Genomic DNA, 21985 nt, shown 5'->3' on the forward strand with positions numbered 1-21985 from the left:
TCATTCCAGATATTTGGGAGTCTGAGGCAGGGGGATGACAAGTTCAGGGCCTGCCTGGGATTCTCATCCAGACTGTCTCAGAAGAAAAAGTGAAAAGGGGGGCTCAGGGTGCGGGCCGGTAGCAGGGCACTTTCCGAGCACAGATTCACTCTCAAATTCTGATTAGGAAAGGGAGGAAAGGCTGGACAGTGGTGCACACCTTTAATCCCAGCACTCGGGAGGCAGAGGCAGGTGGATCTCTGTGAGTTCAAGGCCAGTCTGGTCTATAGAGCGAGTTCCAGGACAGCCAGGACTACACAGAGAAACCCTTTCTTGAAAAAAGCAAAAAGGAAGGAAGGAAAAAGAGAGAGGGGAGATGGAGGGAAGGGAGGGAGGGAGGGAGGGAGGGAGGGACGGGGGCGGGGGGAGAGGGACCAGTTCCAAAGCCCTGAATGAAGGTTACACTTTACATTCCTGGGTGTGAAGTCCACAGCGGACATTTCAATCTGATAGCATCTTTGAGTTGGGAACACACGCCTGGTTCACCATGGGACAGTATTCCTACCACATCAGCATGATACACAGATAACAGTGAGATCTGGTAAAAATCACAGGAAGTGGTAAGCCTTGACCATTTCAATTTGCTTCAGAGTTCTAATTTAATAGTGACTGTCACATAACCCTGTGATGGACAGGCCTACTGCCCAGAGGAGGCGAGTCAGACAGAGCCTTTGAATGACAGACATCCTGCATTTCCCTCACATCTTTCCTGGTGTTATTCATAGCTGTGCCATATTTTGTGAACAAGGAATGCTTATTTGCCTCCGAACACCGCCACATAACTGATGACCAAGCCACTCAGGCTCAGCACCCTTCCTCTGTCTCTGGAACGAAGTCTGTCCCTTCCATGAGTCCATCATAGCCCAGCCACAACTGCCTCTGGCTCTGCAAACCACCTGATTTGTCCTGGCACAGGGACCAGCCTTGGCCAGGAGAGCTGCGCTCTTGTATGTCCAGTGTGTGGAGCCTACTCTCTAATGTCTCTTCAAGCTACTGTGCACTTTTTGGAGCCTGGGAACGTAGCAGTAGGACTGTTCGTGTGGCCATTAGCCTAGTAATCGTGGCTTGTCTAAGACCTTCCATGAGACCCGATTCCCAGTTCTCACTCGGCAGGGTACATTCCACAAAAGTCACCCCCTAGGTATTGTGTGTTTTCCCCTCCATCTTCGCATTCTTACTCAGCCCAACCCTCTACTCTGCCAGTCTGGAAGCAGCATGGCTGCACAGAGCCGTGATACAAGGAGCCTGGGTTCACACTTGCTGGTGTCTTTGAGGACAGAGTGATGCCAGGGACTGGTGAGGAATTGAGGTCTCTCTCAGATGAGGTGGCAGGTGCTCTCTGAAGTCACTGGGTAGCTGAGCTCAGTGGCCCTGCAGTGGCCCTCCCAAGTGAGCACCGTTGCCTTTCACCAAGGAGGAAGCTGGGCCCCTTCTTTAGACATGTCCAGTGTGACTGAGATCTAAGGTTCTCTGACCCTGAAGAATGGGCCACCAGGCTTTCCAAACTGAGTGCAGCCTCATCTTCCATGCCTCAGGTCACCTGACAGGCATACACATCTCATTCTGGCCCAGGGCCCTGTGCTGAGCAGCTGTTGAGATTCCTCCTGGGGAGGAGGAGCGGTACTCTTGCTTCTAGTAAATCCTTGATGCCTCACTGCCCAGTGAAGGTCAGTCCACAGGCTGGGCTGCCTACAACTTGCACATTCCAAAGGAAGGTGACCCTGGGAAGTAGCTCCTGACAGGTGGTGGGGGGTGTCTTCGGGCCACAAAGAATCCACTGGTTCTCAGGAGGGGCTGGAGGGCTTGGTCAGCTGAAAGATTAGCCCTGGAAGGGGAGGGGCCCTGGAAGGGGAGGGGCCATGGAAGTCTCAGCCTCATCTCTCTCCCTTTGCTTATCTCTACTGACTTCACCCCTGACACTGTGGCAAACCAACTGGGAGTCTAGTGGCTTTGCTTAGATCTGCAGGTCTGCCCAGCAAGTTACTAAGCCGGGGAGAAGGCTTGGGAGCCTGACCACACCTGAGAATCTTGCCTATGTGAACTCATCCTTGGAGGATTTTCCCTCTGCTCCTCAGTTGCCTTTCCAAGTCAGGACATACACACGGCATGACAACAGCAGCGGAAACACAGGATGAGCCTCAGGTAGCATTTTGAGGGGCTACAAGGAGCCACCCGGCCACCAGAGACGCTGTCTAGCTCAGCAGCTGCTCTTCACTCTGACACCATTGGGTCCAGCTGCTGCTGTCTTAAGAGATGAGTGGATGGAAGTGGTGTTCCTGCTGTATGAAGAGAAGGGCCCAAAGGTCTCCTAACTCCAAGAATGGGACGTCCCTTCCTCTAGAGGCTCATCTCTGGATGCAAAGCCTTGGGGTCATCAGCCTGACTCTACAAGGAGCAAGTGTGGCTGCTTCCTCCCCAGGAGGATGTTCAACTCTTTCAAAGCCAATGCCAAACCCAAGATCCTGTTTGCTTTGGTTTTGGCTTTTGCTTGTTGAGTTGTTTTGGAGGAAGGAGATGTCCTCCATGGGTAGAACTGAGGTCTCCTCAGGAAGTAGCAGCACGTGAATTTGGCTCCATTGGAATGCTGGTTACCCAAAGGGGCCTCTCTCTAAGAGAGAGAGAGAGAGAGAGAGAGAGAGAGAGAGAGAGAGAGAGAGAGAGAGAGAGAGAGAGAGAGGCACGCACAAGAGAGAAGTAGCTTTAAACTGCTTCGTTTCAGAAGAAACAAAAAGAGTGAGCAGCACTGTGAAATTTCAAGACTTGGACACTGTGTGGCCTAGTGGTAGCCTCAACTTCCTCCACCAGGATGCTCACACCCAGAAAACTGTGGCTACTGGCCAGGCTGGCCACCCACAGGCCAGCATGAAAAGCAGAACTGAGGCGGTCTTGGGCAGGGCCTGGCTCGCCACTCACAGCTGAGACGGCCTGTCGCCCACATTGCACAAGGCTCCACTTACTTCATACGTTTTCACCATCTTCTTTGTCACCGCGAAGATAGGCTGAATGTTGCTCTCGGAAAGCTTGTGTGCCAGCTGGCCCACCGACGGGTAGTCCTGGGGAGAGGGGACGTCGTGTCAGACAAGCCTTCCAGCACACTGTGGGGAAGCAAGTGTCCATGCTGACAGGGCATCGACACTTGCTCAGGGCAGGCCTCACTTGGAGCAGGTTTGCAAGCATGTGACAGGATTTAACCCGAAACCAACTTCTTTGAAATACATGAAGAGGACACTGGCAATTGTGATGGTTCTCTTGGTCAATGCCAGGTAAAGGAAGCTACTGTGAGTTACCACTCTGGGTGCTAAGCCAGCCGGCGTACAAGCAACATCCCGAGGAGCTGCTGTAGAGGCTCCGGGAAGTACCTGCGTTTCCACGGGGGCTAGATTTTAGACTCCACCCTTCACCACCGTGATGTATAGCAAACGGGCATGCCATTCAACCTTATGGGGGTGGCAAATGGACATAAGATACCCCTGCTCCCGCCTGGGGTCTGGACCCCCAGATTCTATCTGCCAGCAACTCCAAATCAGTGGGTTTTAGTTGGTCCCTGCAGGATGGGGGCTCAAAAATCCTTCATGGTACCTTTGGAAAGGCAGTGAGTGTTCAGGCATGGGACCTGGAGCTCTGACAGAGCGGGCATGCCTAGAGGCAGTGAGATGGATGGATGGGTGGGAGGGAGGCTGTGTCAGGCCTCTGCCGTGAGGACCAGAGCCAGGACTGCCTTCCGAGCAGATGTGAGTGCCAGGAATCTGATGTTACCACCAGGATCACTGATGACTCCTCTGAGACTTGTTGTTTGTGTTAAGAAGACTCTGGGTTCTAGCCAGGCATTGGTGGCACACGCCTTAAATCCCAGCACTCGGGAGGCAGAGGCAGGCAGATCTCTGTGAGTTCGAGGCCAGCCTGGTCTACAAGAGCTAGTTCCAGGACAGCCTCCAAAGTCACAGAGAAACCCTGTCTGGAAAAGAAAGGAGGAGGAGGAGGAGGAGGAGGAGGAGGAGGAGGAGGAGGAGGAGGAGGAGGAGGAGGAGGAAGAAGAAGAAGAAGAAGAAGAAGAAGAAGAAGAAAAAGAAAGAAAGAAAGAAAGAAAGAAAGAAAGAAAGAAAGAAAGAAAGAAAGAAAGAAAGAAAGAAAAGAAGAAGAAGAAGACAGCGACGACCACTCTGGGTTCTGCTAGGGTGATAGGGTGACCTAGGCATGTGACACCGCTCTGCTCTCACTCTGACCTCTTGTCATTCCTGAGTGGCCTTTAACCAGTCTTGGTACTGGGTTGTGCCAAGGCAGACAGAACACTCACGAACTCATTGCTCCTCTTGTACATGTTATCTTCCAGGTGGCAGCGGCCATCATTGGGCGTCAGGATGGCACCAAGCTTCCCATCACCAGCAAAGTGGAAGCCATCATCTGTGGCAAACACCAGCAGCCTCGTGACATTGCGCCAGCCTATTTCCTCCTGGGAAGAAGGCAGACAGGCAGACAGAGGTTACCTGCCTCGGTTTCTCTGCTGGGCCCTCAGGAAACAGGGAGGAGGGAGGGGAAAGGGAGAGGGAGAGAGAGAGAGAGAGAGAGAGAGAGAGAGAGACCGATCCTTCCAGTGCTGAGGAAGCATCTAAACCAACAGCTCCCAGCATGCCCTGCAGGAGTGTGAGGTGAGAACTGATACATATCTGAATCTAAAGAGATAAATCTTCCTTAGTCTTCTTCAGACCTTGACCTAGACTCCAATGACACAATTGTGAAGGAGGGAAATTATGCAGAAGTGTCCATTAAAATGTAAACACCTCCCAGCCACTAAAGAGGGGATCAAGGGACGACCCTAGGGGAGCTGAGTGCCCGAAATGATGGAAGGAGCACACACATGCAGCACCCAGCTTTTGTGCCATGGTCCAACACACATGAAGAATGTGTGTGCCCACAATGTGAGCCCAGCTAAGGACGGTTCTCACACCGAAGACCCGCCGCTGGGCAGCCTGGCTCACAGAGAGTTGGGAGGGCTGTCAGCTAGTGCTGAGGTGCGTTTTTCAGCCACTCTCCTTTGCTCTCTGATCTGGGAGGCTGGGAGCAATCTGGGCCGTGGAGGCCGTTCTTCCAAGGCCCTGCGTGACAGCATGGGGTCAGATGGAGTGAGTCCCTGAACGGGGCCACCAACCAGAGCAAGCAGCCCCATAGCACTGGTGGAGCTCCCTCCCGGGTTTGAGGAAACTGAGAGATCTGAACAAGGACAGTGGCCTCACCGGGCATGCAGCAACTTGCATTATGGCATCAAGCCCACCCTCAGGGGCGTCCAGGTTTCCAGAAATCAGTTGCTTGCCGACCTCTGTCTGAAACTGGTTGGAGTTGTTGGTTAGCTTGAGCACATGCCGAAAGGCAAACGGAGGCTGGCAGGCCTTCTCCTTGTTGGGACATGGGTTGCTCAGCTTCTCAGGATGTGTGTTGACAAAGGGCAGCACTGTCTTGTCCACGAAGGACCCAAAGCCTAAGGGGTACACAGCATGAGGCAGGCCGGTGGGGGACAGAGGCAGAAGGCGGGGCTCCAGGCAGGACAGTGAGTTTCCCAGTGGGGTAAGGGCCAAACTTCAGTTTCCCAAACAAGGAAGAAAGCAAGATGATGGTTGTGGGAGCATGTGGTACAAGCATGTGTGTAGTCATGTGTAGGTGAATATATGTGAGGTCATGTACAAGCATGAATGTGTGTGACAGAGCATGTATAGGTATGTGGTCATGCACATGTGTGGTCATGAGTATTTGCATGTGAGTGTGTGTCTATATATGTTTGTGTTCTTGAGTATGCAGGCATGTAGGCCCGCATGTGTGACTAGGCATGTACACGGGCATGCAAATAATGTGTCTGTGTATGGGACCCTAGACATGTGTGAGCATGAGCGTCTGAGCATACAGGACTATAATGAAGACTATAATGAGCTTGCATCCTGTGTTCAAGTGTGCATGTGGGCATCCTCACATAGACGATGAGGCAAAGTATATTGCTCAGGAGTGAGCATGGGGGCCTTGTCCCCTTGTCCCACATTCGTGATGAAGAAGCCGGTGCTGGTCAGTGCTGCAGCCTTCACCCTGAGACTTTCCCTGCAGTTTGCTTCCACTACTGTGTTAGTGGCATGGTTAGTGTAAGATAGACACACTTTTTAGTAATTAACACTGCAGGACTGTTGCCTTTTAAACATCAAAATATAAGGAAGAGAGAAAGGTTGGAGAAGTCCAGAGGTCTTAGCTGCCTGAGACCAGGTGTGGCCCGTGGATCGAGGCAGGGCTGACACTGTCCCCATAAGCACTGTATATGCAGCTCCCCAACTTCTGCTCCAGAGGGACTGTGTAGGTAGAGGTGTGTGGTGGCAGGGGGTTCCCAAGGTTGGAATGCATGTGCGCACTGTGGGGTCTCACCTATGCGGCCAGACTCCGTGATCTCATTGAGGGCCCGCAGCAGGTCACCGCCCAGCTTCTTGACATTGTTGAGGTCATCCAGCATGGAGTAGGAGAGATCCATGAGGTAGTACAGATCAATGGGGTAGCCCTTGGCCCGCCGGAAAGTCACATTGAATGCAGCTGCCTGCCCTGTTGGAGGAGAGCAGGGGACACTTTGAGCCTGGCTGCAGTCAGTCAGCCCTCACCCAGTGCCCAAATTCCTATTGCCTCCCTGTTTATTATGACCTGGCAGGGGCTGTGGCCAGGATACAGGACAGGTCGATTTGGATTCTGATTTGTGAGCTCACTCCAAGTACAAGAATGCCTGAATGGCTCTGTGTGCGTGCGTGCGTGCGTATGTGATGTGAATTCCTGAGTTGGAGGCCTACTTATCCAGACCTTGGTGCTAGTAGTCAGGACAGGAGGGTGGAACCCAACCAACCAAAGGGATTAACATTTTTACAAAGAAGGCCCAGAGAGCCACCCCTGTTTTCCCAGTAGGAGGGGCTACACCCGTGCCAGCTGGGGCTTCCTGGCTCAGGGAAGCCAACATGCCAGAGCTGCCCTCCAGGGGTCAGCAAGGATGGGTCAAAGGCAGAGGTCCCAGTGCAGAAGGGCTTGTGTCAGCTTACAGGACATCAAGGGACAAGCTCTGTCCTCTGATGTCCCTAGGATGACCTCCCAGAGTCACCCCTCTGCCTCCTGTCATACCATCCTTTTGCCCTTCTCCTTACCCTGCCCCTCAGACACCATCTAGATCCCAGCACTGCAAAGTCTGGGCACAAAGTAAAATCAGTGGGAAGAGTCTAGGACTGTCTAGATCAAGTTGGCCTGTGCGTATATCTATGGGTAACCATGTTGGACTGCCTTCTCTAATGTGAGAAGACCCAGTCTGAAAGTGGGTGGCAAAATTCCCTGGTTTGGGGCCCTGGTCTGGTTAAAAGTAGAGGAAGTAAGTGGAACACCAAGCATGCAGTCATTTCTCTTTGCTCTTGACTGGGGATGGGATATGAGCACTTGCTTCAAGTTCATGCTGCTTAGACTTCCCTGAACTAATAAACTGTAACCTGAAATTGACAGCTAAAAGCAACCCTTTCTCCCACTAAGTTGTTTTTAGTCAGGGTATTTCACCGCAGCAACAGAAATGAAACCAGGACGATCATCCAAGGGTCCTACTCTCCCCACTCGGGGCTTTGCAGGCTTATCTGTTGATCTCCCTTGTAACTGTGGCTACAGCTACATTGAGTCTGCACACAGCGTGTCTGTTGTCCCATCCATGCTCACTTCACTGTGTCCCACCCAGTCGAGCGTGCTTGGGGCAAGCCTGGTTTAAACTGTTACGCACCCCGGGCTACGGGACTTGTCAGGGCTCTCACTCTGCCAAGAGCGACTGAGCCTTCTGAGAGTGGAAATGAATGGTGATTTCCAAACGGTTTGCTTCCCCCCTTCAACAAGGCACAAACCAACCACTAAGAGAGGGTCCGGACACCAGTGGGGTTGAGAGAATCCACGCAGGGCACAGTTCAGACTTTGAAGTGACTTTTAACAATTGCAGTTGTTCGTTTATGGGGAGGATTGGCTTACACACAGCACACGCTGTGCATGTGGAGGTCAGATGCCTATTCCCAGCAGTTGGTTTTCCCTTTCTACCCTTTGGGTCCTAGGGTATTGAACTCAGGTCACCAGGCTCGATGACAAGCACTTTCACCCCTGGAGCACTTTCACTGATTCCAGAGCTCAGGCTTCTGTGACGAGGGTTTGTCACCCAACCAGCTCACTTTCCAACCCAGAGACACGTCACATCTGTCTGTCCTGACGGGCTGCACAGGCTGAGCTCCTAGATGTCCTGTACACCCAGCTCATCCCAGCCGAGTCCAAGCCTACCTGGTCGCAAGTAAAGCGTCACTTTTTGTGGAAATAGCTGCTTCCGTTCCCCCGGTTGGTCGTACTGAGGTTCGGCAAGACTCCTGGGCTCCATTATGTCGTCGGCTGGACAACCCCTCAGCAGCAGCTGTGCCCGTGTGTCACAGCGCAAGGAGTCAGGCTCCCCTGGTCCAGTGAAGTTCTAGAGGAGGGGTCAGGCAGAAGGCACAGTGCTGGTACAGTGGGGTCCAGCCCTGCTTCCTCCTTACCTGCCCTTGAAACTGGGATGGGGCCATCATCTATGGAAAACCAGAGACTCCCAGACAGCTTTGGTCATCCAGACAGTTCCCAGTCTCCCTGAGAGCTCTGGATCACCAGAAGCATAGACTACAGACTTCTCTATCTTCTGGCCACTGACTCCATCAGCAAAGACTCAAGGTTCTCTATCTCTAGCTTGATCAGCAGCGTCAAACTCAAGTGCTGGCCTGAATCCTCTGGCCCTTCAGCAAGACCCTTGCCTAGGGAGCTGCTGCTTCCCAAGGGAACAAAGGTGCTCTCTTTGAGCCAATGTGACAGCCTTTGCTGAGACTCATGGCAGAGCTTGGGGTCAGGTTTGATGGGGGATGTTCCTTTGTATATGTTTCTCTTATTGGTTGATGAATAAAACACTGATTGGCCAGTAGAGGCAGGAAGATAGGCAGGGCTAGGAGACGAGGAGATTGCTGGGGAGAGAGGAGAGAGGCTCCACCAAGCGATGACATGTAGAGACCAGGAAGATAGGATGTGCCAGGCGTTCTCTGGTAAGATAAGGCCATGTGGAAATACGTGGATTAGTAGTTATGGGTTAATAATTAAAAGAGAGCTAGCCAGTAAGAAGCCCTACCCATTGGCCACCAATTTTATAATTAATATAGCGTATATGTGCTTGTTTGGGGCAAAGCGGCTGTGGGGCCAGGCTGGAAAGAAGCTCTGTCTTCACAAGTTTCTCCCAGTTCACAGGGAACCCAGTTGGTGAGGGAGTGGAGATCCTGGGGGACCTTCATCTTAACCACCACATCCCTTCAGAAGCCCCCTGGATTTGACATGGAAGTTGTTCTTGGTCCTGAGCTGGAGCCTGTTGCATACAAAGAAGCTCTGGCTCAACTGCAAAGTACCAAAAAGCACCGGGGCTGCCTGTTTGCCCACAGACAACTCAGAAGTGCAGTAGACACCACCTGCTGAGTGCCTCTGCTCTGTGTTTGCTTTCAGAGCAACATCTTTTTTTTTTTTCGAGACAGGGTTTCTCTGTGGCTTTGGAGGCTGTCCTGGAACTCACTTTGTAGACCAGGCTGGCCTCGAACTCACAGAGATCCACCTGCCTCGGCCTCCCAAGTGTTGGGATTAAAGGCATGCGCCACCAACGCCCAGCTCAGAGCAACATCTTAAGTCTTCAAGGAACAGACGATCAGCAGGGATAGAGATAAGAGGAGCAAGCGTGTAATCCATGTAGAACAAGCACCCTGACTGTTCTTGTCAGATGGGTAAAATGGCTCATTAGGAAGAGAGGAAAGTCAGTCCAGCTAAGAATGGCTTGTCCAGGGCTTGCACCACAACCCTCAGTAACAGAAGAGGAGTTACAACACCAGGCCTCTGCTCTGGAGCTTTGCCTGTAGCGGACATGATCGCTGGAGACAGAAGTCAAAATGCCTTGCGGGATGGAGAAGATGGGGAAAGTTGCAGAGCATGCTGGGAGCCCACTTCTTATGAAAGCCTAGCTTCTCTACCTCTTGGGCCAGGAGAGGGGAGGCCAGAGTACAGTTAGCACAGCTGGTCAGCCCAGAGTATGAAAGTTCTCAGAGCAAGACAGAATGACAAAAACAAACAAACAAAAGAAAACGTCATATAAATGATACCCAAAGCATCTTAGGGGGCCCAATGGACTGACATGGACAGGCTGAACATCAAATTGGAAAAATAATAGTCATAAACTATGAAGAGAATAAAGATCTGCAGATCTATCAATGGGAGTAGGGGTTGGGAAAGAGAGGGGGGCGGGGGAGGAAGAACCATTTTACAGTCACTACAGTGGTGATGGAAGCTTGCCTGAGTTGCCAGTGAACAGACTGCAAGGTCACAGACTCAGTTTAGTGGGGACAGAATGCTAGCAACCTGATAGCACCTGCAGATGAGCCTGTCACTCGCTGTGGGAGGACACAGGAAATGAGGAGAAACCTGGCAGGTGTCACCTTAGCAAACATCATTAGTGCAGGGTCATAGGGCACACTAGTGAGGGCACCCTGTGTGCCTCATACAGGGCACCAAGGATAAATCACTGTCTGGTGTCCCTAGTGTACACCAGAGGATATGCTGGGTTGGAGGCACCAAGGGACATTCTACACTGATGGCTCTGCTCATGGGGGACGTCCTTCTGTGTATATGTTTGTTTGATTGGTTGGTAAATAAAACACTGTTGGTCAATAGAGAGGCAAGATAGGTGGGACTAGGAGTCAAGGAGGATTCTGGGAAATGTAGTCAAGGGTAGAGAGTCACCACGTGATCCCGGAAAGAGAGGACACATGAGGCTGCATCCTCAGTAAGATAAGACTTTATAAAAATATATATTAGTAGCCGGGCGTTGGTGGTGCACGCCTTTAATCCCAGCACTGGGGAGGCAGAGGCAGGCGGATCTCTGTGAGTTCGAGACCATCCTGGACTTCCAAGCGAGTTCCAGGACAGCCTCCAAAGCCACAGAGAAACCCTGTCCCGAAAAACCAAAAAAAAAAAATATATATATACACATATATATATTAGTAGTTATGGGTTAATAATTAAGTCAGAGCTAGCCAATGAGGAACCATAGCAAACGGCCAACAGCTTCATAATTAATATAGGGCCTCATGTGCTATTTGGTGGCAGAGACACAGGCAGCTGGCGGGAAGAATCTCGTTACACTCTACTCATCCTAAAATGACAAGGATGTGAAGATGGAGAAAGCTGGGAATGGTCTGGATGTAAGGGTAGTAAAATGACATCCTGTGTGACCTCAGATTACAATAGTCAGGAAAAATGTGAAAATTTGGCAAGATTTGCATGTGGTCTGCCCATTGGGCCGATATTAAATTTCCAGAGTTTGATACCAGAATCAAACATGAACATGCATGTGGGGTGGTCCCTGCTGACTATCAATTTGACAGGCTCTGGAATCTCGAAACAGGCAAGGCTCCAGGCACACTGGGAGGGACTGCGTTGACTAGTTTCTTTGACGTGGGTGGCACTATCCCATGGGTTTGGGTCCCGGACTGAAGAGAAATGAGGAAGGGAGCCGAACATGAACATTCGTCACTCTGCATCCTGTCTGTGGATGTGATATGACTAGCTGCCCCACACCCACACCCCCGCTGCCCTGACTTCCCCACCGTGACAGACTGTCATCTCTAACAGTGAGCCAAAATAAACCCTTCCTTCCTCAAGGTGCTTTGGTCAGGGTGTTTTTTACGACAGCAACAGAAAAGTAACTACGACAGTACATTTTTATAAAAAACACACCCAGTGTATCGTTTTGTTTTTTTATAAGCGAATACCTTATTCTCAAAACCTATGAAGAAAGAAGGGACAGGGGCTGTCTGTGTAGCTTCCACCAGAAAGCATCAGGCGACTGAGAGGAAACAGTAATGCGTGTGTTTCCCTGGGGGGTCAGCAGCTTGGGGACCCTGGGAGGAGGGCATGATAAAGGCTTAGTTCCATGGGAGGAACCCTCTAGGAGGCAGCCAGCGTACTGAGGGACTGTCACTCAGGGTGAGAAGTCTCCTCCAGGCCTGGCTGTGGACCCTAACCTCCTCCCGTTCTTGACTCACACTGTGAAGCTGAACTGTCCCTTCCTCTGTACCGGGAGTCAGCTTGGGTTACCATGGTACATTCATCTCCCTCCTGGAAGCTTCTCTACTGAGCCATTCCTGCTATGTCCTACAAAGATTGTCCTAGTGCCCCTGGCTTCGGAGAAGTAGAGGTCCCTACCCAGGAAGATGGGAAGGGGCTTAAAGACTGTCAGGCGACCCACGAGGCTCTTACCAGCTTCTGGCACCACGCGCATCCAGGCCCCGACTGGACACAGTCCTGACAGTTGCTGACTTTGTACTTGGCGCACTCCTGGGACGTGGCTGGGGAGATAGACAGACTGGGTGAGGTCCCTGCCCCCACTCTGACTGCCCTCCAGAGTGAGTGGGGGGGCAAATTAGACGAGGCTCTGGGGAGGGTGCAGGCTAATGTCTACAGCCCTGTGTGCTCTGGGAAGGGCTCTGACTTGTCCCAGTGGGATTCAGAACAGCACTCCTGAAGAAGTTAGATTCCACCTCCTGTTAAATGGGGACCAAAGCCATCCATGCCTGAGACTGATTCCCAGAGGATGGTCCTGGGAAATTATGCCCAACAGGACATGTGGTGGGCTTGCTGGATGGGAATGTCATGTGCAGGGACAATGTCATAGAACTCACCTGATCCCAGGGAGAGCAGTCCAGCTAGGGCAAGCAGCAGTGAGTGCCGGCCCCGCATGTCCTGTGGAGAGAAGGGCTAGGTGACTCCAGGCTGATCACCTGAGGACTTCCCTTGCTGGCCTCCTGTCCTGCTGCCACAGAGCAGGAGAACCAGGCAAGGCCAGCACAGGCATCACTCAAAGTCCACAGGGGAAGAGGCCACTCAGTCACCATGGGGAGGGATATGGAGGCCTGAATACTGGCTCAGGTGACCAAGTACCTAGAAGAGCAGGCAGCCAGCCTCTGTGGGACTACCACAGGCATGCATGCATGTGCATGCTTGCATACACATACATACATACACACACACACACACACACACACGGGTGAGGGGAGGAGGGAGGAGATGAAACGATGAAGGGGGGAGAGACAGAGAGAGATGCATGCCACACAGGCAGCCCCATCCCCACCCCCACAAGTGCAGTGACTCACACTGTCCAGGGCACAACTGTAACACCTGTGCACTCCAAGTCCGTAATGAGCTTGGACCACAGATCTGGCTGACCCAGACAGCAGAGCTGGGCCCAGGAAGACCTGTGAACTTGGAGTACTTGTGGGGCAGGGTTGAGCTGGCTCACACAGACTGTCTCTGGTTGTCTCAAACACTACATGGAGCATTGATTCTATTCTTGCCCTGGAGAAGTTAGAGCTGGGGACCCTGTTGGAATCCCTGTTCCGGGCAGGGGAGAATCGGCTTCGCAGAGCTCATCCGTAGCTTTGACTGCCCTAGTGCTGACCACCTGCTGCCGTGTTTCCAGAACCACAGCACCCTGTCCTGCTCATAATCCACCGCACTGATGGCCTTGAACTAATAAGCTGGGCGCTGGGCATGCTGAGAGGCCTGGGGTGTGACTTCCTTCCTCACAGCTGGGCACTAGCAGGACTGTCATTCTCCTAGATCCTTACTGTCATCCTCCTTCCCCTGGAAGGACCCAGAGAGGTCAGGACTCAGCCCGTGGGACCTACGATGCTCTGGGGTGGCCCCTGGGTCTGAGTTCCTAAGACATGAGGATCTGTGGCAGGCAGGCAGGAAGAGATACGTGACCAGGGCCTGGGTTGTCAGAAACAAAAATCAACATGGCTCCCCAAGCCACGGCCGGCTCCTCTACAGGGCAAGGCTGAAGCCACTGGGGAACCCGAGTGCGGGTGGGGACGGGGTTGCCAGATCAGGTGTGGTTCTTGCTCGCCATTTGCTCCTGTTGCTTCACTGGCGATAGGTCTTGAGGGGTTTGCTCTTACTTTTCCTTCTCCTAGAGCACACTTGATATTTGCTGTCTTTGTATATAGTTTGTACCAAGTCTAAATCTTTTTCTTTAGACTAAAATGGGAATTGTAGTGAGAGATCCAACTAGCCTCATCTGTGGCGCTGAGGTGTGGGATTTGGTCTGGGGTCCGGGACAGGCTTGCTCTCTCTAGGTTCCGGTCGGGTCATGGAGAGCAGCTGGGTGTTGATCCTTGGAGCTGGAACTTGTGGGTTATCAGTTTCTCATGTAAGTGACTTCTCCCCGAATAAAATTAACCTGTATTATCCTAGTCCCCTGTGTCTTAACCTGAACATCCACAATCAGTGCTCTGAGGACACCTCAGAGTACTAGGTACACCAACCAGCCTGTAGTCCGTGACATCACCTTTGCTCCCTGAAGTCCAGCATCCAGGCTGAGATCTATGATAGTCATGAAACCCTGCAGGGCCATCCCAGTTGGGGGCTCTGTGGATACAGGCCTCGTGTAGCTCCATTTTGGACCCTTCTAAAAATGGCCTGTGACCTCAGAAAGACTACCCCTAGGGCCCAGAGTTGTTAAATGAAACCTGTTCCTCCCCACTTAAGGAAAAGAAAGACTTCCTCCCTGACTTTCTGAGTTTAGCAGATTGTGGCAAGGCAGGGAGGAGACGTCAAGCTACATGGGACCCATCCCCCAGCTCTGAATATCTGTCTCCCAATCCTGGGGCGCCCAGTCCAAGCTGAGGCAGCAGCACTTGGTCCCCGAACACTGCTAGGGGAGACACACATGTGTCCATCAGTTCCCTCGGCTAACCTGGGGCCTGGCACGTGTGACCGAGATCTGCATGCTGGCACTGCAATCCAGTCAGCCTCAGGAACGCCCCCTTTCTGAGGCCATGGCTGCTGTGGGTGGAGAGCGGGGAGAGTCCTTCCAGGGCACAGGCATGGTAATTCAGAGAGGGGCCATCACAGATATCGCCCCCAAACAGCCACTATAATCAGTATTCAAACTTAGTTCTCCAAATGGGAGAACTGGAGCTCCAAGCAGCCCCAGGATATAGGGCTGTGTCTATTACCTATGAGCATGCTGACATGCATTCACACAGAGAGATAGATAGATAGATAGATAGATAGATAGATAGATAGATAGTGTATGTTCAACTTGGTTATAAGACCAACCCACAGACCACTCTGCCCTGCCTGACCTTGACCACAGGAAGTGGGTGGTGGCCAGTATAGCCGCCTCCTGTTCTTTGTTCTGGGTGCAGAGCTCTCAGGACTAAGAGAAGTTGAGAGGCACCACCTCCACCTGGCCCCACAGAGGACGCCAGACAATGACAGCAGTGTGAGCATAAGTCATCAGCTTGTACAAGACCTTCTGACCCCAGCTTTCCTACCTTCTTTTTTTAAATTTGTTAATTTTTATTTTATATGCATTCATGCTTTGCCATGGGTATCAGGTCCTCTGGAACTGGAATTACAGACAGCTGTGAGCTGCCATGTGGGTGCTGGGAATTGAACCCAGGTCCTCTGAAAGAGCAGTCAATGCTCTTAACCACTGAGCCATCTCTCCATTGCCTCCCCTTTTTCTTTTTGGTTTTTGAGACAGGGTTTCTCTGTGGCTTTGGAGGAGGCTGTCCTGGGACTTGTATCTCTTGTAGACCAGGCTGGTCTCGAACTCACAGAGATCCACCTGCCTCTACCTTGGAGTGCTGGGATTAAGGGCGTTCACCACCACCGACTGACTGGCTTTCCTACTGTCTTTATCTTCTCATCTAGCCTTTCTTCTTAAGAGCCTGCCACTGAAGAACCATCAGCTGGCCCAGCTCATGTGGGGCTTGCCCTTGAAAAGAACGGTTTGAACGTTTGCATCTCAGTGTGTGATCTCTTAGTGTCTAGTACAGCTAGTCTCTCCACTCAAATCTGGCAGCCAGCAAATGGGGAGGCCCCTTGTCACTGTAGCTGCCAGCCAGGACAAGAGTAAGAGTGCCTGGAGGTGACAGCCCTGAGGAGGTCTCCTCCAGCTCCTGGCTTCACAGGAGCTCCTTAGATCTTCCAACAGGTATTCTCACCAAGTCATGAGGTGCAACCTTACTCAGAGGCCTCCTGAGAAAGCCTGACCCCAGTAGCTATTAGAACTCTGTATCACAGCTGCCTTGGATCTCCACCCCCTGCTAAGCAAGTGCTAGCCCAACCCAGGAAGTGGTGAATATTGCAGGTCCCTCACTGTGAGGCCTGAGTTATCTTTCCCTGAAGATTCCCTTGGGGACTATGGCCTTCGCTTCATGGTGTTTGTACCTGGGTTCTGTGACAGGAAAGTAGCTACCTCATACATGTCCCCATGAAAAATGAAATACCCACGGCAAAAGAGGAAACAAGAAACAAAAGGCAATTTGGGCAGGGTGTGGTGATCTATAACTGTAATCCCAGCATTTGGGAGGTGAAGGCCTGAGGACCAGGAGTTCAAAGTCATCCTCAACTACCTAGTGAGTTCAAGGACAACTGGAGGTACATGAAACCCTGATCCTGTCCTCCACCAAAAAAAAAGAAAGAGTGGGCGGTGATGTAAGAAAGTCAGTCGAGGGGGTGAGTCTTACAAGAGGCTGGTGGTGGGTAACTTCCTGTCCCTACTCAGAGCACACGAGGTGCCTGACTGAGCAATGCTGGGAATCAAAGCAGCCGAAGGCTGGCGGAGCCCCAGGGTAGTTTGGAGGGAGAGTAGATGGAGTCCTAGGACCACCCTTGTCTGAGGAAAGCAAAAATAAAGGCATGAGATGATCAGAGATGATCTCAGCCCAGCCTTGAACTTTTCCACCAAAGCCCAGTGTCAAGATGGAGTCACTTCTGCCCTTACATGCTCACAAAACAACTGGGGACCGATGGGCTCAGGGTGCTGGAACAGGATTCTGGAATCCCGGAGCTCTGGGCAGAGGACAAGGGGCCAATAGAAACAGGGAAACAGCTGGCTTGAGGACTCTGGTCTAGGACACAGGGCTCTGGGCAGACACAGGGAACAAGGAATGTTCTAGTTCCCTTTTTGTTGCTGTGATAAAACACTGACCACAAGCAAATAAGGGGAGGAAAGAGTTTCTTTCAGCTTAGAGGTCACAGTCATCACTGGAGGAAGTTAGGGCAGGAGCTCAAGCAGGAACTTGAAGCAGAAACGAAGGAGGAACCCTGTTTATGGCTCCCACTCCCACAGGCTTACACATAGCTGGCTCTCTATACAGTCCAGGACCACGTGCTCTGAGAATGGTGCTGTCCCACGGAGGTGTGGGCCCTCCTACATCGATTGATCATTGAGACATCTCCCCGCAAACATACCCACAGGACAATCTGATCCAGGAAGTTCCTCAATTGACTTAATGCTGTGTAAAACTGACAAAGCTGATTAGGGACAGGGATATATGGAGTATTCCGGAATACTGCATCTGGGGTCCTAGAGCTCCAGGCTGACTTGGAACAAAAGGCCAGAAGGGTCAGAGGGAGGAGTGAGTATGGAGGATACTGATCCTATGGGCTCCCAAAAACCCCCAGAACTGAGAGATATGGTCAAGTGCTTATTACTGATGGAGTCCACAGATACCAAGAGCTGCAGCGACTGACCAACTAAGATTAAATGGGACTCACTTCCAAAGCTGTTTAAGAACACGACAATAAGCTGGGCATAATGGAACAAGCATTTAATTCCAGCATTGAGGATGCAGAAGTAGGTGGATCTCTGCGAGTTTGAGACCACCCTGATCTATGTAGTGAATTCCTGGACAGCCAGAGCTACGTAGTAAGACCCTAATCTTAAGATAGATAGATAGATAGGTAGGTAGGTAGGTAGGTAGGTAGATAGATAGATAGATAGATAGATAGATAGGTAGGTAGATAGATAGATAGATACTCCTGCTGTGAGGTTTCCCCTCTAACAGAATCTGAGAAGTTAAGGATAGTAGGTGAGCATCTCCGAGGAGCATGGACCACGAACAGGTCATTCAACAGGCAGAACACAGATGCGGACGGGCATGGGATACCCATCAAGCCATGGGCATTTCTGGAGTAGCTTTCCAATGGAAGATGGCTTTACCATTTTAACACACACCACTCCCGCCCCGTGGGATTGCTGTGGCAGTATCATGCTATGCACAGCAGCTGGGGTTCCTCATTCTCATAGTGAAAATGAAAGAACAGGAGAAAGGAAAAGCCATGGACCATAATGTCCTGTGGGTAACATCACACTAGTGCCTTCAGGTTCCTCCATATGTTTTCCAACTTTACAGAGCAATGGTGCATGGTGACACCCTAAAAGCTCTGGCGGACGCACTATGTGAAATTGCTTCTCGAGATCCCAAAAGTTACTGGTGTTTCTGTCCCTACTGCCAACATCCCCGAGGAGAGTTCTAGCGTGACGGGGGAAGAACGAAGCCGTGACCTCTGACCTCACACTGTATGGGAACCTGCCCATCAGTCCCTCTTTCTTCATCGTTTCACTCGCTCATTTACTCCGTCGCCCATCCAGCAGGCGTGTGCTGGTCTCTTCTGGGACAGGGCCTGGGGCACGCGGGCTGTTCTTAGACGCCATTGGACCATCCTGCTCTTTGTAGTTCCTGCCCCTGCCCCACAACCTCCACCTAGTTTCCGAATGTTCCAGAGCTCCCACAGCTCCAAACAGCTCCACAGGGCACGGGTGATGGATTTCCCCTGGGGCTCAGATAAGCATCCTTAGACCCAGGAGCTCAGGGAGATGTGGGCCCACTGCTCAGACAAGAGGTCTCTGTCCCCAGAAGCTTCCAAAGCAGCAACACTGGGGCCCTCGAAGTCCCTGCCTCTCTCCCTGGCAAGATTTGAGCATCACAGAGACCTGGCATGCCCATGTCCACATCTCTTGCTCACAGACCATGATATGTTGCAATGAATCCTGGGCAGAAATGCCTGCTTTATAGAGACAGCAGGCCTCAGCAGCCATCCAGCCACCTGGCACACCTGGGCCACCTGTCTCAGCTTGGCTGCCGCTTCCCACTGTTAAAGTGTCACAGAGACCCCCCCCCAGGGCCTGGGGTTCACTCACGCACATGAGATCTGGGAGGGAACTAGCCTTCCCGTTTGAAGTCCCATTTATGCAAAAGCGAATGGAGATCAGACACAGCCAGCACTGAGCTGGCTGCCTGAGGACTTCTCTTGAACATTACCCAAGGTGCTCAGCATCCAGGCAGAGGGCATCCTGAGCTGGGCTTTCTCAGAGGCTTGAGTTGTAACCTCTGGATGACTGAGTACACTTGGGAGCATTTAGGAGCCGGGGCTGACACAGTTTCAAGCATGACTGAGATTCATGGTCCAAAGAAGAGGAATGTGAAAGTAGCAGCTGACCCAGGACCTGCTCCTCCCCACAGGGCCACCCCACTGGGGCTCTGTGCAGCCCCAGCCACACAATTAAGCCCTCTCTACAGCCCTGCCACCTGCAGAGAGTCACCTGTGCCTGAATGACAAAGCTAGAGCTAGCGGGAGCCCCAGCTGTCTGTACCACTCCATCCTCCGGGGAGTAGATTTTGAGTCATTGTTGACTGCAGACAGTTGGAGTTTGCAGAGTCTGGCAGCTCAACCCTCTCATTTCACAGAGGCCAGCAGCCTGCTCAGCCCACGTCCGTTCTACACGTCCGTTCTACACAGAGAGCAAATGATTCCTTCCAAGCCCTATATGGAAGATAACTCCTGTGCAGGAACTTCCTGCAGAGGACAATTGTATGACTCTTCCACACCCACAATCCCAGAGTGGCAACAATTCACCCCAGCATCATGCACGCCTTTGGCAAGACTGTATCCACATACTTCAGCAGAGAAAAACACCACAATCCCAGAGTGGCAACAATTCACCCCAACATAATGCATGCCTTTGACAAGACTGTGTCCACATACTTCAGCAGAGAAAAACACCACAATCCCAGAGTGGCAACAATTCACCCCAGCATGATGCATGCCTTTGGCAAGACTGTATCCACATACTTCAGCAAAGAAAAACAGAACTTTTGGAGAAGGGTGGAGTAGGAAGTTTGGGCCTCTGTAGCCCCATCTAATCCTCCCGACCTGTTCATTACCTGTTCATTTCACTCCTGCTTTGGCAGAAGTCCCTGGGCCCGACTCACACTATGGTAGACATTAACTGTCACTTCTCTGTTCATCCACGGCTGGATATAGAAAGGGTGTCTGCCACCTGAGCCCTAACCTCATGGAGTCCACCTCAGAGAGGCAGCAGCCCCTCAGCAGTTATAACCCTCCAATCCCACCCAGTCTCATAGGGCTGGGCCTCGAAGCATCCATCCTGCCCCTGACTGGGATGCGTCCCTGTGGTCCCTAGCCCCAGGCCTTGGTCATTGCTGTGTGGGATTGTTAGGCAGAGGAGGACTTCCTCATTGGTTGGTATGCTGTGGGCAAGGCTGGGCATTTGTAGAAGTCCTTTCCTAAAACACAAAGATCTCAAGTCCCTCCACTGTAAGACAGGGGCGACAACGGACATTTCTCCTGCTTGTTGCCTTCAATCTGACTATCCACCTTTACCACCACAGACATCTACTGCCATCCATGGTGGGTGGGTGACAGCACATGCCCCCTTACCCTTCCCTACAGCTCACTCCAGTCACCCCCCCTCCCATCATAGCTACCCTTCCTCAGCCCCAGGCATCCAGGCACCGCCACAGACAGGGGATCAACGCAGTCCTTAGCCTGCTGACCCTCGTCCAGTTACAGGAGTTCCAGAACTTCTGTGACTGTCCCAAGAGTGGCACCATGCCTCCCTTCCATGGACATCAGTCAGGAGAGTCTGAATACACAGAAGCCACATGTGAAAGGTCTCCAGAGCTTCTCCTGCTAGACACCCCAAGCGAGGGGCACAGAAAGGCCACGTTCTAGGGCTGGAGAAATGAAGAGAAAATTCCATGGGAAAAGCTCAGCTCTGGGGTGTTTGCTCTAAGAGCGACTTGAACACAGGAGCCCTGAACTCACCTCTCTTGGTTCCTGGAGGCCTCGGCTCAGTGAGTCTGGCTGACTGGCGGTGTCTTTGCCCGCTCCTTGCCAGCTGGCTCTGTGGTGGTGTCTAGAGAACACAGCCACTGAAGCCCCAGCCTGACACTTCCTGTTGTAAGTCAGCACCAGGAGGAAGTAGAGCAACACACTGCTTCTTGGCCCACATGTGGTTTCACCCAGCCCCTTTGCATGTGGGGAGTTAGGGAAGAGACACCGTGAGAGGGAGGGACCTGCAGGTGATGACAAGCTCTTTCAGCAAGAGAGGAGGGGCTCCTGTTGGGGGCGGCAGTCACTGATGGCACTGGGGGGCTCTCTAGCGTGTCAAGAAGAGGTAGGGACTCAGGGACCAGTGAGCAGAGGCTGACTTCGTTTCTGAGAGAGGGACCCAGCTACAAGTGAACAGGCTGAGGCGGTAGCCCCCTGAAGGAAGCAGGTGAGTGGGATGAAGGAGGCTGGGGGAAGGTTTCTGAGCAGAAAGATGGGGTCCAGAGGTATGTGTAGGCACTCGATCATAAAGTCCAGGGTGGACAAAATCCCACATGACAACTTGCAAGACCAGAGAGTGCAGAAAGAGAGACTGGGAGTTAGAACCTTTTAACCTGAGATTGGGGATGTCAGCCATGTTGAGAAAGCATTGTTAACTTTTTTCAGTGATAACGTCTCCATCTTTAGAGCTACATGCTGAAATGTCTGCAGATTTTGATCCTTGTAATCAGGGAGGAGCTGGAGACGGATACAAGACTGGCCTTAAGTTGACCGCAGTGAAAGTGGCGATGGCTGAGGCCCTAGGTGTTAATATGCTACTCTTTCGACCTGCCATATATTTGGGAGAATTTTTAAAGCTATATTTACATGGGGGTAAAGCTGTTAAATGGGGACAGTTTCAGTTTTGCAGGATGTCCTGGGGATGATGGCTGTGAGGGTTACAAGA

General features: G+C 51.9%; 1 protein-coding gene across 1 annotated transcript in view; it reads right to left on the bottom strand.

Annotated features, from left to right (window-relative positions):
• Itgb2 (integrin subunit beta 2) overlaps positions 1-21185 on the bottom strand; it is a 30650-nt gene extending 9465 nt beyond the window's left edge. Inside the window, exons 1-8 of the mRNA XM_040732040.1 lie at positions 21034-21185; positions 12789-12849; positions 12367-12455; positions 8341-8521; positions 6436-6606; positions 5271-5512; positions 4334-4489; positions 2997-3092 (exon numbers count right to left, since the gene is read on the bottom strand). Coding sequence (XP_040587974.1) covers positions 2997-3092; positions 4334-4489; positions 5271-5512; positions 6436-6606; positions 8341-8521; positions 12367-12455; positions 12789-12846 — 993 coding nt within the window. The 5' untranslated portion in view covers positions 12847-12849; positions 21034-21185. The remainder of the gene's footprint in view (positions 1-2996; positions 3093-4333; positions 4490-5270; positions 5513-6435; positions 6607-8340; positions 8522-12366; positions 12456-12788; positions 12850-21033) is intronic.
• Positions 21186-21985: the final 800 nt, after the last annotated feature.

This window comes from Mesocricetus auratus, unplaced genomic scaffold (assembly GCF_017639785.1).
Source record: "Mesocricetus auratus isolate SY011 unplaced genomic scaffold, BCM_Maur_2.0 Super-Scaffold_100027, whole genome shotgun sequence".
Lineage (NCBI taxonomy): Eukaryota > Metazoa > Chordata > Mammalia > Rodentia > Cricetidae > Mesocricetus > Mesocricetus auratus.